The 27116-nt window shown below is 43.7% G+C and overlaps 1 protein-coding gene across 1 annotated transcript in view; it reads left to right on the top strand.

Annotated features, from left to right (window-relative positions):
* LOC147612953 (chromophore lyase CRL, chloroplastic-like) overlaps nt 1-22520 on the top strand; it is a 53503-nt gene extending 30983 nt beyond the window's left edge. Inside the window, exons 8-9 of the mRNA XM_086782227.1 lie at nt 21868-21960; nt 22064-22520. Of these exons, the coding sequence (XP_086638353.1) occupies nt 21868-21960; nt 22064-22186 (216 nt within the window). The 3' untranslated portion in view covers nt 22187-22520. The remainder of the gene's footprint in view (nt 1-21867; nt 21961-22063) is intronic.
* Nucleotides 22521-27116: the final 4596 nt, after the last annotated feature.

The following is a 27116-nucleotide window of genomic DNA, read 5'->3' as shown; positions in this document are numbered from 1 at the left end:
TTGGGGTGATACAAAACTGTCCATGGAAACTCGTCATGGAATACTAAAACCATAAAAAGATGGGAGCAACATCAGCTCCGAGTAGATGGTATACTACTCTCCAAAATGTCAAGCATGGGGTTGACGAGTATGGCCGAGAGGTCTCCCTCAGCTATGTCACGTGGAAAGGTAGCTCGATGGCGGTGGAGCATGTCTTGGATCTGGAGCTGATGAGGTGATCGTGGTGGCCGACGGGGGGGTCGAGGGCGTCGAGCACGCTGGAGTGCAGAGGCTCGGTCCGAGGTAACTCCTGTCGGGCGAGGTAGGTCCAGAGCAGCTCGTGGAGAGAGAGAGAGATTAAGCGTCTACTAAAGACCCAATGGGCCTATGAGACCAAAGTGACACAATAATGTCCATGGCATATCTCATCATGGAATGGAAAATAAAATAGAAAGAAAACATAAACATAGCTATCTCACTGGGGTGATACAAAACTGTCCATGGAAACTCATCATGGAATGCTAAGCATATCGAAACATGAGAGCAGCATTAGCTCCAAGTAGATGGTATAGCACTCTCCAAAATATCAAGCATGGGGCTAATGAATATGGCCGAGAGGTCTCCCTCAGCTATGTGACGTGGAAAGGTAGCCCGATTGCGGTGGAGCATGTCCTGGAGCTAGAGCTGATGAGGTGATCGTGGTTGATGGCCGGGGAGCCGGGGACGTCGGGCACGCTGGAGTGTGGAGGCCCAGTCCAAGGTAACTCCTCTCGGGCGAGGTAGGTCCAAAGCAACTCGTGGAGAGAGAGAGAGAGAGATTAAGCGTCTACTAAAGACCCAATGGGCCTATGAGACCAAAGTGACACAATAATGTCCATGGCATATCTCATCATGGAATGGAAAATAGAACCGAAAGAAAACATAAACATAGCTATCTCACTGGGGTGATACAAAACTGTCGATGGAAACTTATCATGGAATACTAAGCATATCGAAACATGAGAGCAGCATCAGCTCCAAGTAGATGGTATAGCACTCTCCAAAATATCAAGCATGGGGCTAATGAGTATGGCCGAGAGGTCTCCCTCAGCTATGTCACGTGGAAAGGTAGCTCGATTGTGGTGGAGCATGTCTTGGATCTAGAGCTGATGAGGTGATCGTGGTTGACGGCCAGGGGGCCGGGGGTGATGGACTCGCTGGAGTGCGGAGGCTCGGTCCGAGGTAACTCCTCTCAGGCGAGGTAGGTCCAAAGTAGCTCATGGAGGGTCCACAAGATCCACTATATCAGTGTCCTCCACCTCCTGGGTCCGGAAGAAACTGGTGATGGTTGGGTGGCGAGGGAGGGATGGCCGGGGCCAAAGCACTCTCAAGAAGGTGTCCCAGTGTCTGCGGAGCTCAAGCAGGAAGAGGCCCAGGCAACACTGGTCCTGGAAGTCAATGACCTTGGAGAGTGGACCAAATCCCTCACAAAATAGACAGTGAAACCTCCCGCGGATCTCATAGTATATTGGGCAGTGCCATATGTAATGCTTCTCCGTCTCAACCTTTGTGTGGCATAATCGGCATATCCTCTTCTCTCTGGGTCTCCGTATGAGCTTCCCGGTTGTTCTGAAGATGTGCTTAGCTCTACCTGTCTCTACTTTGAGGTGGTGGGATGAAACCTGTATCTAGCCAATCGCAATTTGTATGGCATGGGACATGTGAACACTCAAGCAGCTCGGCTGCTGGTGGATGAATACGTCCTCAGTGAGTGTGAGGAAGTGATCTCTATAGAAGTGCATCTTCGTGGGGAGCTCCGGAGGTGTGATCCATGTGCAATGGGTGTAGAGGCTCAGAAGATCTAACCGGATAGGTTTCCTCCACCTCTTCACAATACGACAGATTTGTTCTGTTTGTATTTAGGTACATTGAACTTCAATCTTTACAAAGATTAGGCTAGTTAGTGTATTAACCTTTTACCCCGAGGGAGAAGGGCTATTCACAAGGGGACTGAACAGTAGAGTATAGAGTTTATGAAAAGCATAATAACCTAGAAATACCGCTTGATGCCAGCCCGACTAGCAGTACTTGTGGATTGTGTTTTGAAACCAGCAATTTATGAGCAAAGTTTCTCAAAGTGATTCGCAAAACAGAGAGTGAATTTCTGTGGCTCAGAGGAGGACAAGCTCCCCGTACTGCGGCTGCACACCGTCCCTGTTTGTGCACCTGTGCAGCAGCTCCTGCTCGTCTTCATTCACATCGCCCCCCTCTTTTGTGTCTGCCCATCACCCAGCCCCCCCCCTTCTTTGCTGTGTATTTCTCCTCCTGCCTGCCCTTCACTTCGCCCCCCTCCTCTGCGCGCTTTTGTTCTCTTGCGCCATTCTACTCGCTCCCCTCCTCTCTGCACTTTTCTTTTCCAGCCTGCCATTTCTTCTCCTTCCCACCATTCTCCTTGCTGCCTCCTCTGCGTTTTTCTCCTCTTTCCAATCTCTCACCTCACCTTGCCTGCTTGTCATCCTCACCCTGCCCGTAAACGAGCTCTTTTATTGAAGCTTGTGAAGCCTCCCAAGTTCAACAGGAAGATGGATGGAGAAATCGTCACCAATTGGACCCACGAGATGGTTGCCACATTGGCAGCATGTGGTTCATATATTTTTCAGCTCCATTTGGTGCGTTAGGGCTTTGACGGGTGCCGCTCTTTTGTGGTGGGAAGATCACCTTAGGCACCACTCCGTGACTTGCTAGGATGATTGCTGCAAGGCAGTCTTGAAACAGTTTATTCTTGTAGATTATCAACATGAATTGAAGAAACAGTGGGAGCATTTTATGAAGAAACATGGCAAATCGATAACCGACTTTCTCGCTCATTTTTGGAAGCTTTTGCTGATGCTCTCAAGGACCGTCCGACGGTCGGAGTAGGTTGAGGAGACGTTCGTCCACATCGGTCCTGTAATCTTTCAGATGCAGTTCATATGCTACAACCCTCCAGACGCTGGGGAGTTCTAAGCCTGGGACTCAACAACAGGGGCAACAGAAAGGAAAAGACAAGGGTAGCCAGTCCAAGGCCAAGGATGCTAAGGACAAGGCAAGTGGAGAAGCCTCTGTGACTCGCCTCACCCCGAAGAGCGTCGCACCAAGATGGCTAATGGACAATGCTTTTATTGTGACTCCACTGAGCACGTCACGAAGGATTGTCCGAAGATCTTGGAGGGGCAATCCGAGGAGGCGGCTTCTTCAAAACTAGAAGAGTAGTCCAAGGAGGAGGCTCCTTCAGAACCAGAGGATGAGTGTGAAGGAGATGCATTTGTGTCCGTCTCAGCTTTTTTCATTTCTTAGGTCAAGCACTGTGAGTCTGTGACCCCATTTTGCTGTGGGGTGTTGTTGCATGCAAACTGCCTCTTTATCCCTATGTTCTCTCAAATAGAGGGAGTATGCCTTCTTCTCTTACCGAGGGTCTTATTCACCTTATCCCAAAAGGTGGTGATAAGATGAATATTGGTCAATGGAGGCCTATTGCATTGCTTGGGATTGCCTACCAAGTACTTTCCAAGGCAGTAAGCATGGGGTTGCAACTAGTATTGCAAGATGTGATTCATGATACATAAAATGGGTTCCTTAAAGGAAGAAGCATCTTTGATAATATCTTCTCTTTTTGGGAGGGGGTTGAATGGGCTAAGGAAAGCAACCAGCCCTTAGCCATCTTATTGTTGGACTTTGAGAAGGCCTATGATAGAGTTGTTTGGGATTTCCTTGAAGGAACCCTTAGATGCATGGGATTTTCTTAGGAGTCACAACTAGATTAGTGGTCTTTCTCATGCTTGTAATGGGATGCTCCCAGTAGTGTGCTCGCATGTGGTGGTCGAGGATCGCTTCGAGATCTCTTGTTCTGTACGACAAGGATACCCCTTAGCTCCCTTGTTATATCTCATTGTTGTCGAGAGCATCTTTCTTCGGTCCACGTTTTTGGTTTGAGTCTTCCTGTTTGCAATGATGACGATGAGCTTTTGGACTGTGAGCTTGTTGATGTTTCTGCTATGTTCCGCAAAGCCTCGCACATGTTCATGTTCCTTTCGGATTGTATTGGAGGAATTTTGCCTAGTTGCAGGGGTGCTCATTAATTGGCATGCATAAGTCTGTTGGTTTTTGGATTAGTGACTCACAAAGAGTCAATTGGGGTGCAGAGCGTGGGTTTACTTGGATTGACAGAGGCTATATGTTACAATCCCATGGATCTCCTAAAGACAAAACACAAGTGATTAGTACAAACCCTCTAAGAGGGGTGCAAGCTAGCTCACCTCCCATTTGGAGGTTCTATGCTTTGTACCACCCCCCGAGCTAGGGGCTAAGGTTTGACCCCACAGATCCATGCCAGTCTGTCCTATAGAGGCCTTTGTTATGCCGATCAATGCTCTGCCACATGTGTGGCTGGAGTCTTGGTCGAACTCTGACCAATAGTGAGGCAATGACAATAATAACCCATGTTTCACTTATATAGTGCCCAGTGCTGGTATAAATAACCATCCTGTTATAAATAGCCATTACACATGGATTTATTAGTAACAACCTTAGCCGTTCGTATTAGCCTACTTTCTCCTAATCCTAGGGCTCCCCTAACCCCTAGGATTAGCACTAGGTATGTAACATACTTCCCCTCCTCAGACATTTCCGCTCTTGGAAATTAAATCTGTCTAAGAAAGAAAAGTGGGAAACCTATGCTATAAACTAGCAACTATCTCCTAAGTCGAGTCCTCCTCTGTCCTATCTTTCCACTTAATTCTATACTCAGGGATCAACTTATTTCTAAGTTGCCTTTCCTTGAAATCAATCACCGTTTCTAGTTCATGTGGAACATAAGACAAGTCCTCAACTTCAACAAGCTCTTGAGGAGTTACAATGCTATCCTCAGCTCCTAGCATCTCTTTCAATCTACTGACATAAAAGACTAGACATCCCTCCTAAGACATTCCCACTCTTGGAAATAAACAAAGGAAACTCATACTAGATTGACAATTGACTTCATAATTTGGTTCACCATGTATATTCTTTCCACTCATAACTCTGCCATAGGAATAGACTAAATCTGTAGCCAGTGTTCCTATAACTATCTTAGTGGAACGCAAGACAGATGAACTCGCATTAGAGTCGTGAGGAACACAATAACCCCTGGATCCAACTCCCAAGGAATCGGATAATCTGACATCAGAGAGAATTGTCGTAGCCAATCAACTTACCTGTCTTATTAGGATTGGGTTATTCATCGTACCTAGTGGATATTAAAAAAATACCTTCCCTCTCTGAGAACCACAAAACTTTCAGATATTTGAATACTTTCGTCATAAATGACCTCTGAAAGTATTCCTATCAAGACCGTTTCCAAACCAGAACACCCATGATATAACTCTCCTTCTGTACCATATCCTTTGCCAAATGCACAATTGTTGAATTGGTTGTACAACTGGTCAATTCTTTCTAGGGCTATTTGCACCTAGAACTACATCTTCAAGTTCTAATTCTCAAGGGAAACTGGGGTTGACACCCATACCAAACATAACCTGTTTAGTATTATCATAGGCAGATCATGATCAATCAAATGATTTCTAAGTGTTGAACATGTGCAATGTCCCATCAGAACTGATTTTCCTCTGTGCTGCTTGTTTTGACAGGTTGAGAACAATTATCATGAGTAGAAACCTATCTTGGTCAATCTCTGATTGCTTGAAGAAAACTTCAAGTTCCAACTAAGCCTACTGTGTCAAGGTAATCAAGATGCAAGGGAAATCTGCCAGCATCAATGCTCCATTGGAATGAGGTCGATATAGAATAACCCCCTCAGTCAATACCCAGCTACATAGCCCTGGATATTAGCCATAATAAAAATTGATAATTTGGATATTTGCCACGTCAGAGGCATGGCCCATAAACCGTACATTTGCCACATCAAAGGTGTGGCTAATGAACTGGACATCTGCCATATCATAGGCTAGCGTACTCACCCCATGAACCAGGCATCCAGAAATCCTGAGTTCTAGTTCTGGATAACTATCCTATCAGAAGTGAAAACATCTGCCTCAACGGAACCTCGTAAACCCGCACATGTAATACATCCTAGCATCCCATACCACCAGAACATACCCCATAAGCGTCTTACAAATCCATCGCTCCTTAGCTTGCAAGTCTTCCAAAAGATTACCAAAGGTTGCTAGCAATCTCTTTCAGCATACAAACTGAACCTTCTTGAGAGAATAAATATATTTGAGAAACCTATTGATTTCAACCCAGCATCTAGCAAAGCATAACCGCTTTACCCAAAAAACACACAAACCCAATGATAGTTGCAAATACTAAGCAACTACATAACACTCTCTCCGATCATTTGCAATCCACAGTCTCATTATTCCTTCCTTTGATTTCTCAAATCAAGTGTCGCTTCCCCTCAATCCAAAATCCACCAAATAGGAATATAGATGTATCCAAAAGCCCTGCATGCAGAAGATCCTAGTGTCCCATACCACTAGGATACACTCCATACAAGATCCCCTTTAGACATAAGGTTAAGTTGGAGTGATCAGTTTCTTCCTAATCATCTTGACACAACCAGATTCCCATCTAAAGGATGTTGACTTTCACGTTAGCCCACCACATCAATTTGCCCTATATGATATTCCCTCTGACTTCCTCCCATAATCATGGGGCTACTATAAGTGTAGAACATTCGTCTATGGCAATCATGCCCCAAATAAGATCATGGGGCTGTTGTAAGTGTAGAACACTCATCCACGAAAATCTTGCCTCAAGTAATACTGTGTCTATAGCAGCTCACTGGCGCATAAGGCAATCACACCTACATAAGGCTGGCCAGATCCTGTGTATGGCTACCACATGTACCCTATGAACCTCAATTTAAAATCAGGAGGATAGTCTTACGGCATGCGACCTCTACCTAGAATAGCACTGTTTCTCGAAAGAAACCATAAATCCCATACGAATTTGCTAAACTCTCCTAAGGAACCAACCATAATATCCACCTCCACCTTTGTACGTGCACACTAAAAAGAAACTCTACGTGTGCACTAAAAAGAAACTCAAGCCCCATCCTGAAGATAAAATCCCCACATAATCAAGTTCTATCCAAGAACCCCATCTTACATGCAATAAGTGAGCCTCTCTCATCTTGAAATATGAGATGAAACAAAGGTGCATCCAAAATGTGCCTAAGGAAACCTGCAGCATGCAAGAAATCCACAACAAATGCCATCCAACATTTGCTATGATCCTGGTCTAATGTACATATGTGAGCGAAAGGCATCTGGAAAATCAAGCATAGGTCATGCCATCAATGCTCTGTATATCACACATGTGCATATTATGCCTTCCTCGGGTAACATCTGTGGTACTAAAACCTAGTACCGATCGAATTCCGTATGATAAACCTGAATCTAGGTCTATAAAGGGATTGCTACTCTACAGAACCCAACACATTGTAAAAGTACCAGTGTAATCACTAGTAAACCTAGTGCACCTCAAGGAAAATATGGCACAATGGCCCATTCTCACCATGGCGACGACAATAAGTTATCCATGGTCATAGAGAAACCTCATCAATGTAATCTTTCCAACAAAAGTCAAGACATGCTTCGCTTGTGAGTGAAACTCATCAGAAAATAACTACCTACATGAAGCTACAATGAATCTCTAGCTTAGACTCTCTGTCAAAAGATGACTGAATAAACTGTCTCCTTGAGATCTTGTGCACTACATCCAAGAAATGTGCTCGATCAAATAATGAACTAAGGTTACCGTTGGTAACTCAAAATAGGCAAGATCAATGATCGTAGAGGAAAGGAACAAGTAACTACAAGTAGTCACAAATCTGGTCACTAGCACTCCGTCATGACACACATGGATTGTAATCGAAGCGAGTGCTTGACAAAATGCCTTCATCGAGGCTTCTTGATTGTTATTCCTAGATGCACGAAGGGACTATCGATCACAACGACTCTGCCGTCAAAATAGTATACATAGCTATCGAAGTCATGCTATCGATCCTTCACATCATCTCCTAGTTCACACGAGGTAGCCTGCAATCACTAGGATCTCCACAAAAGATGTGGGTTTCCACTTTGCAACACACAGGTCACCGTGAACACCAAAGTGCATGCGCATTCAAGAGTTCATCTAAACAAACTCAATGTAATCTTTCCAACAAAAGTCAAGACACGCTTCCCTCATGAGTGAAACTCATGAGAAAATAACTACCTACATGAAGCTACACTGATGCCCTGCATCTCCGGAGGTTTGATAGAAACTTAGTACGAAGGCCTTTGTGTGAATATATGCTCTTATGTGTTCGTGGTATCTAGTCCATACTATACATAATGGAGTTGATAGTTATATAGTCTTGTGGGTTGACTACCATGTGTATATAACATGCACGTTCCTAAAAGGTGAATTTGGGCATGTTCTTGGATTCATCTAGGTATTTATATATTGTCTCCAAGGTGTGTATCTCCATGTGAACCTCCTAAGAGATCAACCACTCTTGGGTCCCCTCCCTCTCAGATCACCCCTCTGCAATGCTCCGGATCTACTCCTTCAGATCGGTCTACTACGAGTCCGGGTAATCAAGGAGAATTCTGGTCCAAGTTGTTCAGCTAAGGCATTACGAGCGCATACAAATCAAGAAGCTATCAAGAGATTTGCTTCTCATTACATACTCAAAGAACTCTCCCTCCACCTATGGCAACTCGAACTGATCTGTGCATAAACGGAAATCTCCATAAACAAAAATCTGCTCGGATCAAGTGACTCCCCAAACGACCGTGTGCCAGGGAAGCACAACATATCCTATAGAAGCAAATCAAGCTTTCCCCACTGGCCTATGAATAAAAACATAATGTCTGCCAATGGCTGCTTTCCCCTTGTGTCTGCTCCTTCTCACCCACAAATGCTCGAGAGCACAATATGTCCTATAGAAGCAAACCAAGCTTCCCTTGTGGCCTAGGCTATAAATAATGCTTGCCAATGGCTGCTTTCCTGCTGTGTGTGCTCCTTCTCACCCACAAATTCGTAAGAGGTGAAAGAAGGTGGTTCTCCTGTCCTGACCACAACTGCCGAGCCCCAAGTGCCTATCTTATTCTCAAATGACCATCTAATGGACATGTTAGTCCCTAGTCATCGTGGCCAAGTTCCCTAGCAGTGATCTACTCTTTCTTATGATCAAAAAGATCATATGAGAAAGAAAGGGAGGTAATCTTTGCCATGGATAAGGAGAAAAGGGATCCTTCTGCTGCTACAGTGTCATAATAAAATACATGCTGATTGTGGAAACCACAAAAAAGCAGGACTTTATGCATGAAAATATAAGAATAATGGCGAGGAAAAACTTACCCCTGTTCTGTGTACAAGAGGAGCATTGTGAAATCTGCCTCCCAGGGTTTTTTGTCCCAAGCTTGAAGAAAGGAGTGAACCTCTAGTGTAAAGAAAAAAAAAAAAACGCCCTTACTGCTTTTTTCTCAAAAATATGGGCGTCCCCCTTCTAGAATCCCCAAAAACATCTAAAGTCTCTCTATTTAGAAGGTTTCTCTAAAAAAACATCACATGCTTTTTGTTTTGGTTCTTTTTAGAAAAACCTTCAAAAATAGCGACTCACTTTTCTCTGCCTTTCTGGTGGCCTGTGCTGGCAGTGTGCTGTCCATACCTGCATGCACTTTCACACATCAGACTCTGCTCTGACTGCTCTCTCTGCTGGCCACCTGGTCCACTCTTTTTAACTTTTTGCTGTGCATCCTCGCCCTGTTCCTGCTCTATAGGAAACTGGTGTGTCATGCTTTTTTTCACATGATACTCGTCTGCTGCCCACACAACAAGCTAACTAATGTGCACAGGCTATACAACCCTCTGCCGCAGGTTCAGGTCATCAAAATTTATCCCCTTGCCTACACGTAGGTGGTACGTGTCAAGGGTAGGTATCTGAGTAAAAATTGCAGCTCTTCAGGGAGTTAATGAGAGAATAAACTAGGATTTCGTAAGGGTTCTTCTGCATATTTCCTACGCATATCGTTGTCACATCATTCCCCCTCTCACGGAATCCATGTAATAGATACATGGGATACAATAGGGATGGTATCTCCCTTTTTCTTTGCTACAATAGTGATATCCTTATTCTTATGCTTAAAAGAAATGGTCCTCTCTGAAATCTGGATAATATCACTCTTCCTGTGGAACCATTGCATTCCCAAGATGACATCTGAGTGCTTCAAAGGTGAATTATAGAAATCCTCATAGTCCACATGTCACATGCAGAAGCTCTAGGAGTCTTCTTTTAGCCCTAAACACCATCGTGGAACATGTTTGATGCAAAACGCATACAGGGGAGAGAGAGAGAGAGAGAGAGAGAGAGAGAGAGAGAGAGCTGTATTAACGTCTACAGAGGCCGAACTCGACCTATGAGACAAATCAATGTGCAACTGTCAATGTCTTCTGGATGTCCAGAAAAAAGGGACAAAATGAACATGAAATAAACTATGAAAGTACTGAGCTAGTGTGGGGGTGTGATGGATGGAGCACTACTGCTAGAGGCTCAGTATGCAACCTATATGCGTAGGGTATACAAGAATGCAATGCAAATCTATCTAGCTCCAACCAGTACCATAATGGGGGTGTAATATGTGATACATAGGCGATGGCAAGGCAAAAATACCTCGGAGCATGATCTCCAAGTGTGAGTGTAAGTGAGGTCTCCTCCTGGCTCTCAATTCCTCTGCTCTCTGTGCGGTCACCCCACGTGGTACATCAGCTGTGAGAGAGAGAGAGAGAGAGAGAGAGAGCTGAGTATTTAGTATATTCTAAAGTACAATAAGGTGTACAAATCATGGCTAGCCATTGGTTGGCCCATCAAAAGGTGGAAACACCTAATCTAAAGTCTAACCTACGACCACATTCCCCAAGGAATGAGATTCTCAACAATGAATGAGTCTGGTTTATATAGCATTAGATGCTGCTGGTCGGCCAGGTTAAACTGTCGGCCTGTTATTATATCCACGACTAGCATAAAATGCTACGCTGACATAAACTGTTGCCAACCTGATCTGTATGCTCTAGATCTGCTGGCCGACTGGCTCTACGTGCTGATCGTGCCCTAAATCTGCTACCATAGCCTTGGGAGAGTCATGCTATGTGACACCACATAACCCTGGACATGAATCCTCAACTTACCAATGATAGGTGTTCTGCCACTGCATCACCATGAAACACTTGTTCCACATGCAAGGCTAGTCCCATCTCTGATTTGATACCCAACTGTTCCGCAAGCTCTATGGAAATGAAATTATCTGTGGCTCCCATGTCAAACAACACTAGAGCATTCTTGTCCCGCACTTTGCCTCAAGAGAGGCATAACTCTCTCGTCTCGGGTTCTGAAGTGTTTTCCAATACATCAGGAATCTCACCAACCACCAGGTTAGATTTTTCCTTGGACTTTACTTGCTCTCTAGGTCCCTTAGGATGATCCGAACATTGGGCCGACATGTGTCCCTCTTTGCCACATCTAAAGCATTTTCCTTCCTTGCGGTAGACCTCTATTTGCTCATTGGTCAAGTTGTGTTTTCCTTTGCAGGAGTTTGGAATACCCCTCGGCTTCATAGTGATAGGCTGAAACTTATCCTTGGAGTTCTCATGCTTCTCAAGTACCGAAGATTGTTCATCTCCAATACTTGTCTTTTTCTTTGGTTCGTCTACCATGTAGACCCTGGCAGTCAACTGAAGCTGAATGCATCAAATCTTGGATGGTATCATTTGGGCATACGTTTAGAAAATCTCGAATGTTGTCATGCAAACCTGGTCGATACTTTCTTAACTTAGACTTTTCAGGAATCTCTTTAAGAGAAGTAATCTTGAGATATGCATCCCAAAATTTCTTGTTGTAGTGATCATCTATCTCACCTGTTTCGACAATCTTTTCCATCCAAGGTGCACATCATCTTCAAACCTCTTAGGTAAAAACTGATCATAAAACTGCTTCTTGAAGTCTTTCCATTTCTTAATCATGAGTGCACCCCACCATGCATTGGCTATCTCAGTAAGATGTAAACTAGCCATGTGAATCTTAGATGATTCCAAATAGTTTTCGAAACCAAAGCAATATCAAATTGGCGGATAAAAGTGAGGGCTTTGTTTGTGTAACTATAAGCTCCATCATGTGGTGTAAACAGCATCGTCCTTCCTCCTCCTTTGAGCTCCTTAGCTTTGCGCTTACCTTTCTTTCCTTTCTTTCCATGCCATGAGAGGGTGACCTATAAGGGGAAGAAGAAGAAGAAGAGGAATGTGAGGAAGATGCAAGACTTGATGAAGAAGGTGGGCTCCTGGACCTTTTCCGACTATGTCGGCTTTTCCCACGATGAGAGTGGGCTGATTTGGAATGGTTCCTCTTCCTTCCTTGAGAAGGTGGAGGAGTGGGTGATCTCTTTGATGAAGAATCTTGATTTTCAGCTGCATCCTTCTTTGTTGGTTGCCCATCCCCTTTCTTCATTTACTCGATCTTCTTAGATAGTTGCTCAAAAATTCTCATCAAGTCGAGATCTTGAAGAATAGTGTCCAAATTGGTCATAGTTTCTTTGACCATGTGGGTTCTTGGGTCTTCTTGGATTGGCTTTCCACTTTTGGTGGCTTGGTCCTCTTCTTGGTGGTGAGTGTTCCCCATCGCTTGAAGAAAAAGCAAAAAGCACCGCGTGTAAAGATCGTTATTCCTCGTAGGAGAGAGATATAACCTTCGCTCTGATACCACTGTAACAGGCCTTCCTAAGGACGGTGGCATGGGTACTTAGCTTATCTTCAAGAAAACAACAAATTCACATGTAAAACCTTGAGAAACTTTGAAAATAAACAAAAGAGAGAGTACAAAGAGAAGACACCACACTAGGGGTCAGAATAGCCTTGGGCCGACACCCCCCCGGCGCCCCCCTTCCGAGTTATATTATATAAAACCCCTTGGAGGAGTCTTGAGTACAAGTTCTTAGAGCTAGAGAGCGCTCTCGTCTTTTTACATGTCTCAACAATGAGAGAATAGTTGAATTTATAGTTCTTGCCCAAAAGCACTTAAGAAAATTGCTTTAAAACTCATAGTCCAAAAAGCATCTTTTTAATAATAAAAGCTCCTCTTTTATCTTTTTATCTTTTGCTTTCCAAAAGCTAGTTGTATCATTCCAAGCCTGTAAGGTGGCCTTGTGTTGCTATCGTGCCACGTGTCAATGCCATGTCACCATTGCCATGTCATCAACACCATGTCACTTTTTTGGGGGGGTTTTTGTTTTGCGTGTTGCATTTTGCATATCAGCAACCTGTATTTTGATGCTTTAGTTGTTAGCACATTCATCCCCAAATTCTACTCATGGTTGGAGTTCCCTTTTGGTCCCTTTTGATGGCCCTTGGTTGTGGGCTGGCCACCCCTTTTTCTATTATTTTTTGGCATTTTTCCCAGGTTGGGTGACTGATGTCCAGTCGGCCAGCTCCATGTCCCCAGTCGGCTAGCTCCCTTTTCTCCAGTCGGCCAGCCCACTCATGCCCTACTTATAGGCAGGCTTGCCTCCTCTTTTTCATCTTGTAGTCTTGATTTGTATCCCTCACTGATGAGACCTTTTATGTCTCTTGCTCGGGACTGTTTCATTGCAGTATATTCAGCATAGTTGCTTCATATTTCTCTCTCTCTCTCAGCACACTTTAGTGCTTGTATGCTTACGCTCCGTGCACTCTTTCATGGTATCATCGCTCTGGGTTCAGAGTGACTCTGCTGCCCTAGTTTTTCTCCTCAGTTTTCAGCACCTTTATCTCTGCGCTTTTTCTTCTTAGCTCTACTGCCGGTCGGCTGGCTTCTTCCGGTGCTTCTCCACTGCAGCCTCTGCTCGTCCATCACTGGTTTTGACCATTGAGACCCCCTGTACCCCTGTTGGCTGATCTGTTTCAGGGCAGCAGCACTTGTTGTGCTGCGTTTTTTCCTCTACAGGTGTTTCTTGTAGTTGTTGGTGTTCTGATTTGAGGATTGGTGGCATCCGGTACCTGTGATGGACACTTCTTCCAAGATCGTGCGTTTTTTTTTTCCTTTTGAGCTCTGAGCAGAAGTACATAGGAGATACTTGACACGTTTGAGATGAGTGGATGCAGATCAATATCTTCTCCTATGGATACTAGTGAGAAGCTTTCTCTTCTTGATGCTTCTCCAGGGATTGATCAGGGACAGTATCGGGTTCTTGTCGGTTGTTTGGTTTGGTTGACCTGCTCCCGATTGGACATTTGTTTTGCAGTCAGCTTATTGAGTTCTTTCACATCCAAACCCATCAGTAGCATTGGCGTGTGCTCTCAGGGTTCTTCGGTACTTGCGTGGTACTTTGGACTTTGGCATCTTCTATGGCCAAGGGTGCACTCTTCATGGATGGTCTGATTCAGATTGGGTTGGAGATCCAGATACTCGGCGTTCGATCTCCAGATACTCCGCATTCGATCATTGGTTGTGTTTTTTCACTTGGGTCAGGAGCCATTCCATGGAGCAGTAAAAAGCACCCTACTATGGCGCTTTCCTCTACAGAGGCGGAGTATCGTACAGTTTGTTATGCTACATGTGAGGCGATTTGGTTGCGGAGATTATTGGGAAAACTTGGCTTTTCTTCTACCGGATCTACTCTTCTTTGATGTGACAATGGTCTAGGCATGGAGCTCCATTATTACAAACTAGAGCTCAAGGATCATTCACTTGTCAAGGGGTTGGAGGTCAGTATCTTATTTGGAACGGGAGGTTGTTATGAAATGATAATAGAGCTTGTGTGCTGGAGTGCATTTGCACTCTCTCTCATCACACTCTAGTGCTTGTATGCTTCCGCTTTGTGCACTCTTTCATCAGTGACATTATCTCGCTTCGCTACCCTACCTGCGCCCTATCTACCCATACTAGAGCTCCTAGGATGATTACCACTCCAGCCATATACTGTTGTACTCACTGTCACTTTTGTACTCCCCCCCCCCCATATTCATGTATTCATGTATCCATGTACTCATGTACCCCATTTTGACTAGTAGCATTAGCTTCCCACTCTCCCTAGTTGCTGCTTCCGGATGCTCCCTACTGATGTATTATAGGGCTAGATACTTACCCCATAGCCCAAGGAGCAAGATTTATATGGAAGGCAACGATGCCAGATGACCCATTGGACGGCAACGATGCGAGATATATTGGACTTCGTAGTCGGGCGATCATTGCGACTAGATGGCCGAGATGATTGTATTGGATTTCGCAGTCGGGCGGTCATTGCGACCAGATGGCCCAGATGACTATATTGGATTTCATAGTCGGGCGGTCAATGCGACCAGATGACCCAGATGACTATTGATGAACTCTCGGGTGGTCCTAGTGACCAGATGGCCTTGAGGATAGTCTGAGCAGTCTTAGTGGCTAGATGGCTTAGTTCGATGAAATCAAACAGGACAATCCATGAGCAGGAGGATCATTACGTGTGCATTGCATATTCATGTATGTTTGAATTTCTTTGACTTTGTGTGCTGTTTTTGATGTATGGACAATGCTTAGATTTATGGCATGTGATAGTCTCCTGGACTCCAGACTACTTGGACAGTACCTGGAGTACCTAGTAGACGCGAATGATGCATACTTGTTTGTTGACTAGCTTGTGTCTAGTTTTTGTAGGAGGTAAGTTATGCATTTATTTTATCTAACACATGTGATAGGCCATGAAGATGTACCATCAAGAACAAGGACATCAGTCAAAGAAAAGGCATTGAGATGTTGCCAGATTAGTAGATGACACCATAGATATGGGGAAAGACCAGATGCACAAGCTCACCAAATGGGGCTAGTACCTTGAAACATATCGATATACTTGATGTATCTTGAAAGTTTGAAACATATGGATGTACTTGATGTACCTTGAAACATATGGATTGTACTTGATGTACTTTGAAACATATGGATGTTCATGATGTACTTGGAACACATGGATATACATGAAATACATAGAGGTGCTTGGAACACTTGCAGTCTGGAGTTGAGGACAACTGCGATACCAGAGGGAGGGAATGTCACTATTTGGCCCTCCTAGCTCTATTTCACATGATGAAACCCATGCCCGGATATCAGACATGTGGAAGAAGACATGGGGACAGGGTCCATAAGGTTTGATTAAGAAAAAGCACCATTCTTGGTCAAAAAGAAAGAAAAAGTAAAAAGTCAAACAAGTTTGACTGCGAGCCAAGAGCACCATTGGAAAGAGGAGACTGAGCCGGACCAAAAAGCTGAAAGGCGCTTTCTCAAAAAGTAGCTCTAAGGTCCTAAAGCCAGAAAAGCAAAGTACCAAAAGTTGAGTAATATTTTATTAATAAAAGTAAAAAGAGCAAAAGCAAAGGCAAAAAGAGAAAAGCAAAGCATAAAAAGACAAAGCAAAAGCATGAAGGCTTTTTGGACGCGTGTATAGAGCTGTACTGACAGAAATTTCAGAAACCCTAAAATTGCTCCAAAACCCTAAAAACTGCTTTTTGGATGTTTTTATCGCCCAAAAACGATTAAAACAGGTTTTATATCAGTTTTCTTGCCAGAAAGAGCTTTTCCATGGTTTTCTTCATCGACAAGGTTGTAGGAGTTGTGGAGATAACTCATGGGAACTTGGACTACTTGAACTTGGATATCCTACATCGGTATATCTGTTTGTTTTGTATTCATTGATTGTATTGATCTTGGCCAGTGTGCCCGTGGATTGTTCCTGAATAAATTCCTGAAAGGGGGCAGGGCCTGTTCCCCACTCAATGTGGTGTATTGTGCAAGATCCCTATTCCCTTCTCTCTCTCCTCTCTCTCTCTATATCTTTATCTCTTGGACATGTGGTTGAGTCTATCACGGCACGCCCCGCTGGTCTTACAGGTGTGTTGATCACTCCACTGGGCACTTGGCATCGTCTGGAGCCTCTGAAGTGCTTGGTGGTCTGTTTTGACTATGAAAACTCATCCATAAAGAATAGGCTTCCAATGTTTGAGTATTGTGATCATTGATTGCTTTTCTAGCTTGTCCTTGAAAGTCTTGGAAAGATGATAGGGAAACTTACTAGGAGGTTCTGTCCTAGGGACCAAATCAATATGATGATCCTCAGGATGAGAGGGTGGGATACTAGGTGGGAGATCGTCCTTAAACAAAATGTCTGAATGAGAAAGGAGATTTGCCAACCGAGGGACTGAAGAAGAAGATGAGACAATTGTTATCGATGAGATAGAAGTTGTCTGAGCATGAACATAAATCAATGCCCCTTCCGCTCCCTTGCGGATAGCTCGTCGAGCCTGGAGATGAGAAATCAAAGGAATGCCAAGAATGTTCCTATCCCCCCGAATCATGACAGGCTCAGGAAAACCTTTAGAGATAATGAAATTGTCCTACCTCCAATTGGGAATGGGTTCATACTAGATTCCTAAAATCATGTCACACCCCTATAGAGGTGAGACAATGAAATCTCGCTGGAATGAGGCCTTTTGAACTTGAAAAGGAAACTGCTGTGTCTTTTGAGATATGTGGGTGCGGAGACTAAGTGTAAACCCGTCCACCTCCAAATGATAGGGCACTAATGTACAGCTCATTTTGGTAGCCAACTGGGGAGAGATGGTGTCCTCAGAACTGCCCATGTCAAATAAGACTACAAACTACAAACTGGTAGCCCTTGGCAGAGCACCACGAATGGCATGGGATGCATAGAAGGTAAGAGCTGAACCGCTTTGGCGGAGTAGATGTGCTCGAGGAGTGGGAGACACTGTGGCAGAAGGCTCTTTGGAGGCTTTCTCTGCTTGCCATTTTTGACAATTCTTCTCTGGTACTTCCTTTGCTCCTCTGGAGGAAGATATCCTCCAATGATGCCTGCTTTAGCCTTTTCCTGAAGGGTTTTCTTAGGCTTGGGTTCCTTACCCCTTGAACTAGAGCTAGAACGATTGTCTGTCTTAGCATCTTTAGAAGACAAATTACCCTTCCCCGGCTTGGGCTTGGTACTAGATTGCGGTTGTTTTGGCTTGCCTCCGTTCATTCTCATTTCTTCATTTTGAGCAAGAGTCAAAGCCCGGTCATGTGTGCTGGGTTCAAAGTTGCGAATTGTGAACCGGATGTTAGGATCTAATCCACAAATGAATCGATCCATCTTGGCCCGCTCAGATAACCCTAACTGTTGTGCTAAAGTGATAACCTTATTGGAAAACTGAAGCACGGGCGACCCGTTCTGTTTGAGTCCATAGAACTCATTTGCTAGGTTGGTCAAATACTGGGAAGGGAGAAATTTGGTCTTTAAAGGTATCCCAGTGGAAATTCTGGGACACTTGTGATCTAGTTTGCATGTAAACTAGACCAATGGTGCCACCAAGCGACTGCCTCAGTCGTAAGGTGGGGAGCCAAAGGAAAATATGCATTAAACTGATGAATAAATTGATTGACAGCTAAATGATCACACTTACCATCATACTTACTGAAATTTGGTTGAGTTCGGATGACGGTCGTTGATGTCGTGGGAGTCTAGCTGGTGGCACCTATGGGTGGGGAAACTGGAGAGAGGGTGTGCTGAAATTTTAGATGCATAGCCTCCTTTTCCCCGTTGGTGTTCGAGTAACATTCACTCTCGATCGAGCTCTCATTGGTACTCCTGAGCTGCGAGCTCAACCTAAAATTGTCTTCTTCAAGCGTGCGTTGAGCTTCCTCATAGTCCCGTCTGTCTATTTTTTCTTATTGTTTTCTTACTTCTGCTTGAACTTTTTCTTCCCGCCATCTGGCGTCATCCTTTCGTCTTTGTTGTTCCATCTAAAAGAAGAGGGAGACGAAGCTGGGGTAGTTGGTGGAGTGGGTTTTGCTATTGTTGCCTCCAAGAGTTGGAGACTTTCCATGAGAAGATGGTTTTGTGCTCGGAGTAGAGCTATGGTATCTGCTGTTGGTGGAAGAGCATGGTCTTCTTCGAGGTAGATGTCTTCCTGCTGATGTGTACTCTCCTCTATAGACATTTTACTGAAGTCGGTGGTCGTGCCGGAGCGAAGTATGACCATCCAAGGATGCTCTCATGCTAGGATACGGTGTGTGTGGACAATCTGAATTTGATACCAATGTAACATGCAACGGAATTATGTGTAGATGATGGATCCTGTCACACAAAGTCTCACACTACCTTCTTTATCTTGAGTTTCACGAGTCTTTAGCAATCCACTTTATCACTTCACACGTTAAGAGATGAGAGAGAGAGATAGGTCTGTCCACCTTATTGGGTCCCAAATTACTCACTGAAGGGTCCCCTCCTATTGCTAGGAGTATTTACTTTTATTACTTTGAAGAGAATGACTGCATGACTAACTTGGGACTGTAGATAAGATCATAAGCCAAACACAAGACCTTCGAAAGACCAAGAGTCGAGCTGAATTGTACACGGTTGTAGAAGCACCAATGATGTCCAATCTTGAGGCCGATGCACTCTTCCGAGGGAATGTAGAAAGGCTGCAAACTGTGGCTGAGAGATGGGCTGTTTTGGGACTGTTCTAGGCTGAGAATATGCACTATGAATGAATGAACATGCTGCATTTTCCTTCACCTTGATGGTTGGAGAAAACGATGAGGTGGATGAATGCTGAAATCTGTTGTAGGCTGAAAAACGCAAGGGACTGAAGCGCTTTCCTCCTTGGTGGATTGTAGTTGATGCGTTTTATGCTGATGAAGGCTTGTATGCTCAAGCGATGATGCTCCCAAGGCTGAGGGCTGTATCGCTTATGATCCAATGATGAGATGCTATGGAATGGAGCTAATGATGCTATTTATATGAGCTTGATGCTGGTCGGCTGGCTACAAAGCTGGCCGACTGCATCATTAATGCAACATGACTTGTTCTTATGTGATAAATGCTGAAATAATGTGTATAAAATGCTAGAACATATGGTAAAAATGCGGAATAATATTCTAAGGCTTCTGCAATGGTCTATATGCATATGGGATGAATGCCATGCAAATGCAACCATGCTCTAATGCAAACCCTAAGGCTTCTACTGACTCTATATGCATGAATGATTCTCTCCGAGTGGGTTAAGGGACTTGACTGACTAACTGACATTGAGGATTACAATGGGGCCACGGCATTCGACAATATCATATCTAAAGGGTCCTATTGTTGTACAATGAAGCATTGATGATGAGCCATCTTGTCACCATGCACTATAGTGTAGAGTGCATGTGACAATGGTGTTCCTCCATGATGAGGAGGAGGATGATGATGATGATCCATACATATCTACATTCACCCATTGGGTCTTTTGCAAGACGTTAATATATCTTCTTCTTCTTCTCCCCCTCCTCTTGTGGACAGCTCATATGTCTAGTGTTGTAACATGCAGAAGCTTACAGATAGGATTATACTTTGATAAGGAATATGCCAATGAGGTGGTAGTTCAAGCGGTAAAGTGTTTTGCCTAGGACCGAGAGGCCTTGGGTTCAAACCCTGCTTGGACCCCTCAGCGGCATCTTCCTCCGTGCCCTCCAAAGCCTCATTGTCGACGTCGTTCGTGTTCTGACCCCTTCCCTCCAGGAGGACTCCCGTGCAGCCACTCCGCTCTCCGTGGTTGAGTGCGGCCATCGCTCTCTTCTGAGGCCGTGTGGATGGACTTCGTAGCTCTTGTCACCAGCTTGGCTGGGATGATGAGCGAGTTGTAACGTTAACTAATAGTAGGATCTCTCTGCAAGGGGGAAAAAAAAGGGATAAGGAATATTCGGCACCTTGGTTCCTGACAATTGCACAATGTAGGAGAGAGAGAGAGAGAGAGAGAGAGAGAGAGAGAGAGAGAAGAACAAAGATAAAGTACACCCGATTGGGTCCCAAATACCCTCTGAAGGGCCCCCACCAAAGACTGGTGTATTTGCTTTATTGAATGATGAGAAAAAGACTGTTTCTGTAGGTCCTTCTTGGCTGTAAATCTGCACCCTGTAGTGACCTGACTCTTGGCCTTCAGGTTCACCTTGCTTAGACTTCCCTTGGCTGTCCTGGCCCTTGAAGCACTTCAGCACTTTGTGAAATTATGAGATGGTGGAAACCCTAGAGTGGCCCATACTTTTATAGGCATAAATATATGCTGGTTGGTTTGCTACAAGGGAGTTATACAGAAGATTTATTCCCACGACCTTTTTCATATGCACCAAAAGGAGGCGCCTTCTCTTATGTGGCCATTCAGGCTGCTGGCCGCCTATGGTATGGCCCCACAAGGCTGGCCGACTGCTGTGAAGGCCCAAGAAGGCTGGCCGACTGCATGCCCAGCCATCTTTGGGTGGCTACCTTGCTGCCCAGGCCTTCTAGGCCTGGCTAACAGCATGTCCATGCCTCCTAGAGGCTGGCTGATTGGGCCTATGCCCTGTAAGGGCTGGCCAATAATGCTATGGGGGCTTGTGGGCCAATGCCATGGCCCATGGGCTGCCCTAGGTGGACCAAGTGTGGGGCAGCATGGGTAAACCCTTGCCCCTACACTTTATGCATTTCTACATGCGGCTATATGCTTCCTAGGTGCCCTTGCATCTGGCTACAAGCCTATCAATGCCCGGAATACCTGTCTATCATTCCAGAGGGTGACTCACAGTACGGACTGACACTGCTCCAAGAAAAGAGAAGGTGAGGTGGCTAACTCCTAACAGTGCACAGAAGGCCATAGAAGAGCTACAAGGCTCATTCCTGCAAGGGACATTGAAGTGAATCTTCGCTCTGGTTTTAGGGTGATTTTAGATTTTTTATTTGTCAGATTTTCTTTTTAGTCCCCACATAAACCAATGCAATGCCACGAAATATAGTGGCTTGTTTACACGTAGTCACACTCACAAACACACTGGAAAAGGTCGACTTGATTAACATGTTTGCTGGCCTATTACATGCACAGAATGGAGCAACACACTGCACTTCCGAGCTTTCAATTTTGAGAAATGGCGAAGTCCATTCTTGGGACCGTGGATATGATGATGAAGAAAACCAGGTGACATCATATTCACGCAAATGGATTGGATGTTTTCTGCAGGGGTCAAGAAGTTTTTGCTGCAATTTTCTAGTTTCTCACTGTCTTGTTGTGGCCAAGACAGATTTGGGGGGTAAGGGAAGGACCTTACGAGTTCAAACCAACCTCTTCAATAACTTTTGGCTCATATCAAAACTCCGAACTGCTCTCTTACAGTGGCAAAAAGCTGGATGAAAACACTACTTAAAGATATTTGCAACCCATATCGATACAGGAAAGCATCTATGTATAGAAGGAAATAGAAGGGTGTAAATTGGGCCAGCATCTCACCTTTTGGAAATGTTTATTGAGTGTATTTTGAAGTGGCGCTTGCATCAATGGCTGTTTGAGTTTTGGGTTCCATCAGTAGTATACTTGACCTTCATTTCAAGCTGAAAGAACTCAGTAAAAAATTGACTAAAATGTGCACCAATAAGTGAAACGAATACATGTAAATGTGGTGGGTGTATGAGAAATTTAGATGTCTACAAGCTGATCTCCAAGCATCTTGGAAATCAAAGCAAACATGAACCTTATATTGTTGTTCTTGTTGCTTACCATTGACAGTGTCACCAAGATGCAGTGTTTAAATCCATTATGATGATATCCATACAAGATCCCACTGTAGGGTTGCACCCACCTTGTACTAATAGTTTGAGGTCAAGGTAGAGGGGGCTATGCTTCATGGGCTCCATACAAGATCCCACTGTAGGGTTGCACCCACCTTGTACTAATAGTTTGAGGTCAAGGTAGAGGGGGCTATGCTTCATGGGCTTTTGAAAGAAGTTATTTTTATCCAGAATACCATGTTGGTTCACCTTACTTTCATTAGGATTGTAATGGAAAAGGATAAGCTCATTGAAGCCAAACATATACTCATTTGAACGATGAAGATCCACTAGCTTTGGTTTCTTAAACTCCTGAACATGTGCTTACCCCTCATGCATCACTAGCCATTTTCTTGCCGTATGGGTGTTCTTGCAAATTCTAGAGGGTGGAGCCCTTTAGATTTCTAGACTACCTAAAAGATAGCTATTTTAAATGTCTTTGAAAGACCCTTAGGGTCTATGAGACCAACAAAATGTTGCAATGGTACAATGAAGGGAACAAGATTGTGGAAAGAAAAAAACACATCAATAACTCTATCCACATGCACAATGATGATGACAGCTATGACATTGCCTTGTTCCACTAAATTAGACAACAAAAATCATTTGCTCTAGTAAAGAAATCAATCCTAATTAGAAACAAACGTTTTATATTTACACCAATATTGTGTAGCTTTTATTACAACATATTAATGGTGGTTCAAATCCCATTTAGCACCACTTTTTAAAGAAAGGTGAACAACTTTTTAACAACTTGACTAAGGTATTTCAAAGGTCAATTGCCTAGCCCAAGGCTAAGGTATACCCTTTGAGATTAGTCACCCTATTCCATGCTTTACTTATTATAATAAAAAAAGGAGCCATTATCAAGGGCTAGGAGTCGCAATAATAATAATAATAGCTAAAGCAATAATGTAGAAGAAGATCTTTAAAAGTTTACATAGACTTCTTTTGTTAAAGAAAGAGTGCAAGAGAAGGGTTCTCCATTATGCTTGCCTTTCTACACACACACACACCCAATTGAAATGGTAATGTAGCTACAATGGTTGTGACTCCATGGTTGATTTTAGTTTGAAGCCTTCCTATGAGCATAAATATGCCAACAAGCAGGGGTCTCAAGAAAAAGGTGTTGGTGTTGTATCCCTAACCCAAGCCCCATTGGATTCCTAGCAAGGTGTTAGAATCTCAAGGCTTCTATGAGGGAGACCATTCTATTTAGGTCCCTAAAACCTTGCCATTTTCACCATAACACACCCTAACACCATCCTAAGACAAAGAGAGTAAAGTGATAGTCCCAACACCTAATGCCATCCCTATATATATGCATATATGTGTATGCATATATATGTATATGTATATGTATATGTGTGTGTGTGTGTGTGTGTGTGTGTGTGTGTGTGTGTATATGTATATATATATATATATATATATATATATATATATATGTATATATGTATGTATGTATGTATGTGTGTGTGTGTGTGTGTGTGTGTGTGTAGAGAGAGAGAGAGAGAGAGAGAGAGAGAGAGAGAGGGGTATGAAAAGACAGAGTAGGAAGGAAAGGGCAAGAGGTATTCTCTCACGATGAGAATGGTTGGGAGCAATGTCATCAAGAGTTCCGAACAGAAAAGACACCCTTGTCCTCTGTAGATTGCCATGGTATGAGAGAGTAGAACTTAAAATAAAGTGTATAGTCAAGTTTTCATAATTAGCCCTTTATTGTTTTAACATAATGCTTATGTGTCCTTAATTCATTTGTTTTATTTGTATTAGTATGAGGTAAAATAAAGCTTGTTGATTCAATGGTTGGGATTTACAAACCTCAGACCATGATAATATGCTAGAAGAGTGCAATGGAGGTATGTCTCCCTTTTTCCTTTTGAACACACACACACACACACACACACACACATGAAGAGAGAGAGAGAGAAAGAAAGAAAGAAAGAAAGATTTTATTAACGTCTTCCAAAAGACCGAACTCGGCCTATGAGACAAATCGGAGTACCTGTATGGGGTATCCTCTGTCATCCCAACAAAACGAAAAAGTACTGAATAAAAAAGCTGAATCTGGGTGTGCAGGGGATGGAGCTCTACTACTAGGAGAATGCAAAGCTATATGCATGGAGTATACAATCATGATATGCAACCTAGCTAGCTCCATCCTGTACCATACTGGGGGTATAAAATGGTATACATCAGTGAAGGGGGTGTCCACAGCTCCCTGAAGAACATGCTTGGGTGTGCTCTGAAGCGAGCCAGTAGCTCCGCACTCTCTCTGTGAAACTGAGCTCTGATCTCTGTCATCTCTCTCTGGTATAGGCGTGTGGAGAGAGAGAGAGAGAGAGAGAGAGAGAGAGGTGAAAAGACAATATATTAGACCTAGGTTTAATGAGGAAAAATTAACTTGACTTAATATGTTACATTGACAAAAAGTAGAGCCTTGTAATCTAGAGAAATGAAGCTTAACTTCCACCAAATAGTCAAGCTATCTCTCTTCTTTTTTAAAATTAAAGTTTTAATACCACTAAGGCCTTCGTGTCGTCATACAGACATGCCAAGAAAGGTTAAGGTTGCAATCTAAAGTTCTTTGGTCTCTCATGCAGTCACGTGGGATGATTCTACTTTCCTCAAGTATATGTTTAAAGTCAAGCCATGAGCATCCTAATAGGTTGTTAACCACTCTGTTGGTTAACAGGGTTTCACTCGCTTGACCTACCATAAGGTGTTTGCTATCTTACCCGCACGAATGAGTACTTAACTTTTATAAGACGGGGCTAGAACATATAAAGCAGTCTTACCACATGCTTAATAGAGAAAGTCTATAGACTTAGTGTACCTAGTTGCTTAAGACTAGTAATAGAGGCCGGACTATTTTTAAGTTTGGCAGACCTAGTGCAAAAACTAGTCTTTTATATATAAGTCATTTTTGATAATCAGCAATACACAATCGTTCTCTTGTAATAGTTTTCTTGTGAGCTCTCCTTCTTTCCTCTTCTTACTTGTTTGTCTAGTTTCGAATTCATGCTTGCTACATGGATGCATGCTTGAACAAGTTTGATTATAGGTTTCCCTTTTCGATTAGCTTCTTCTTCCCTTGCTTTTTGTGAGAGAGAACCATCGTGAAGGAACATCTCTTCTTGCCTCCATCTAGGCATTGAGAGATCTCCCTTCACCGCTTTAGCAAGGAGCATTCTGGTGTGACAATGGAGTAAGGACGTAACGGACGAGCTAGCATACCCACAATGGAAAAGTTGCATTTACAGCTCAAAGGCAAGATCCAACGACACATGATTTGGTAAAGAAAAGAAGGTTGATTGTTTATGTTAGATGGTGTCAACAGTGGCCTTTCAACCGGCTTTAGTGAGGCATGGAGTGTGGTAACAAGGGAGACTGCCAGTGAGGAGGATGGGACTTGAGCGTGGAGTTCTACTGCATCGATAACATGAAATATGCACTCCAACTGGTTATTTCCTATAGAAATTTTAGGAATGAAATACCCAATACTCATAAGACACATTTCATGTAAGATTTGACTTTAAGTGTTTTATTTTGATAGTGTGCATTTCCCAAGAGTTTTCCACGCCTCCAAGAATATGAGATTGGTGTGGACCATAGGATATATGTGTGCTTGCCACCATTGTAGACCATTTTTGGTCGGGAGCCCTTTCCAGATTCTTGGTGGGTTGAGTTTTGGTGGTAGTTCAAGGGCAGTGGAAGACATACTAGTTATTATGGGGGGTGTGAGAATACCCTTTGTGGAAGTAGCTGGTGGGGGCAGAGGATCAACTTCGAAGCACTCCCCTTCCTATAGCGGATCAACTTCGAAGCACTCCCCTTCCTATAGCGGATCATTGCTACCTTGCCCTGGGGAAGCTTGAGGATAGCTGTGTTGTCAGCTAGGTTGATTGTACTTGTAGCATTCTGGACCCAGCTTCCAAGTTTAGCAAGGATTTTCAGCCAGACATTGTCGACTTCGTCACACTATTGAGATAGAAGAAACCGTGCATGGCACCGGTGCATCATCAAGGGCTTGATGACAAGAATCACAAACAAAGAGATCATGGCGGTGGTCATAGAATCTTTGGCAAAGGGAGCTTTGGCCATGAGGTATATAAATTGACTTTGAGTGTTTGAGATTCTTTGCGAAGGTAGACATGATGTGTGTCCCAATCATGGATGAGTTGTGTTTGTCGAATATGAAGGGTCTACCCAAGCTGCTATCATATGTGGCATTACGAAAGTCCATGACTACAAATGTGAGGTGGAATGTCATGTCATAGACTTTTACCTTGAGGTCATGAACTAGGCCTAGGGGTTTTGTAGATTTTCCATTGGCAAGCTTGATCACCAATGTGGTATGATCAAGGTGTGATTGGCCCCAGTTTTCCCAGTATGTTCTTGTGAGGATGCTTACACTAGCACCTCCACCCAGGATGCCTTTGACCACATGTCCGTTATAGGAAATGGGCAAGGCTGCATTGGTGTCATCACCTTCAAGGTAATGGCGTAGTGCATTTACGCGAATTGTTG

Source organism: Cibotium barometz, chromosome 44 (assembly GCF_041138505.1).
Source record: "Cibotium barometz isolate CiBa-2024 chromosome 44, ASM4113850v1, whole genome shotgun sequence".
NCBI lineage: Eukaryota > Viridiplantae > Streptophyta > Polypodiopsida > Cyatheales > Cibotiaceae > Cibotium > Cibotium barometz.
This window is presented reverse-complemented; position numbering and strand designations above follow the sequence as displayed.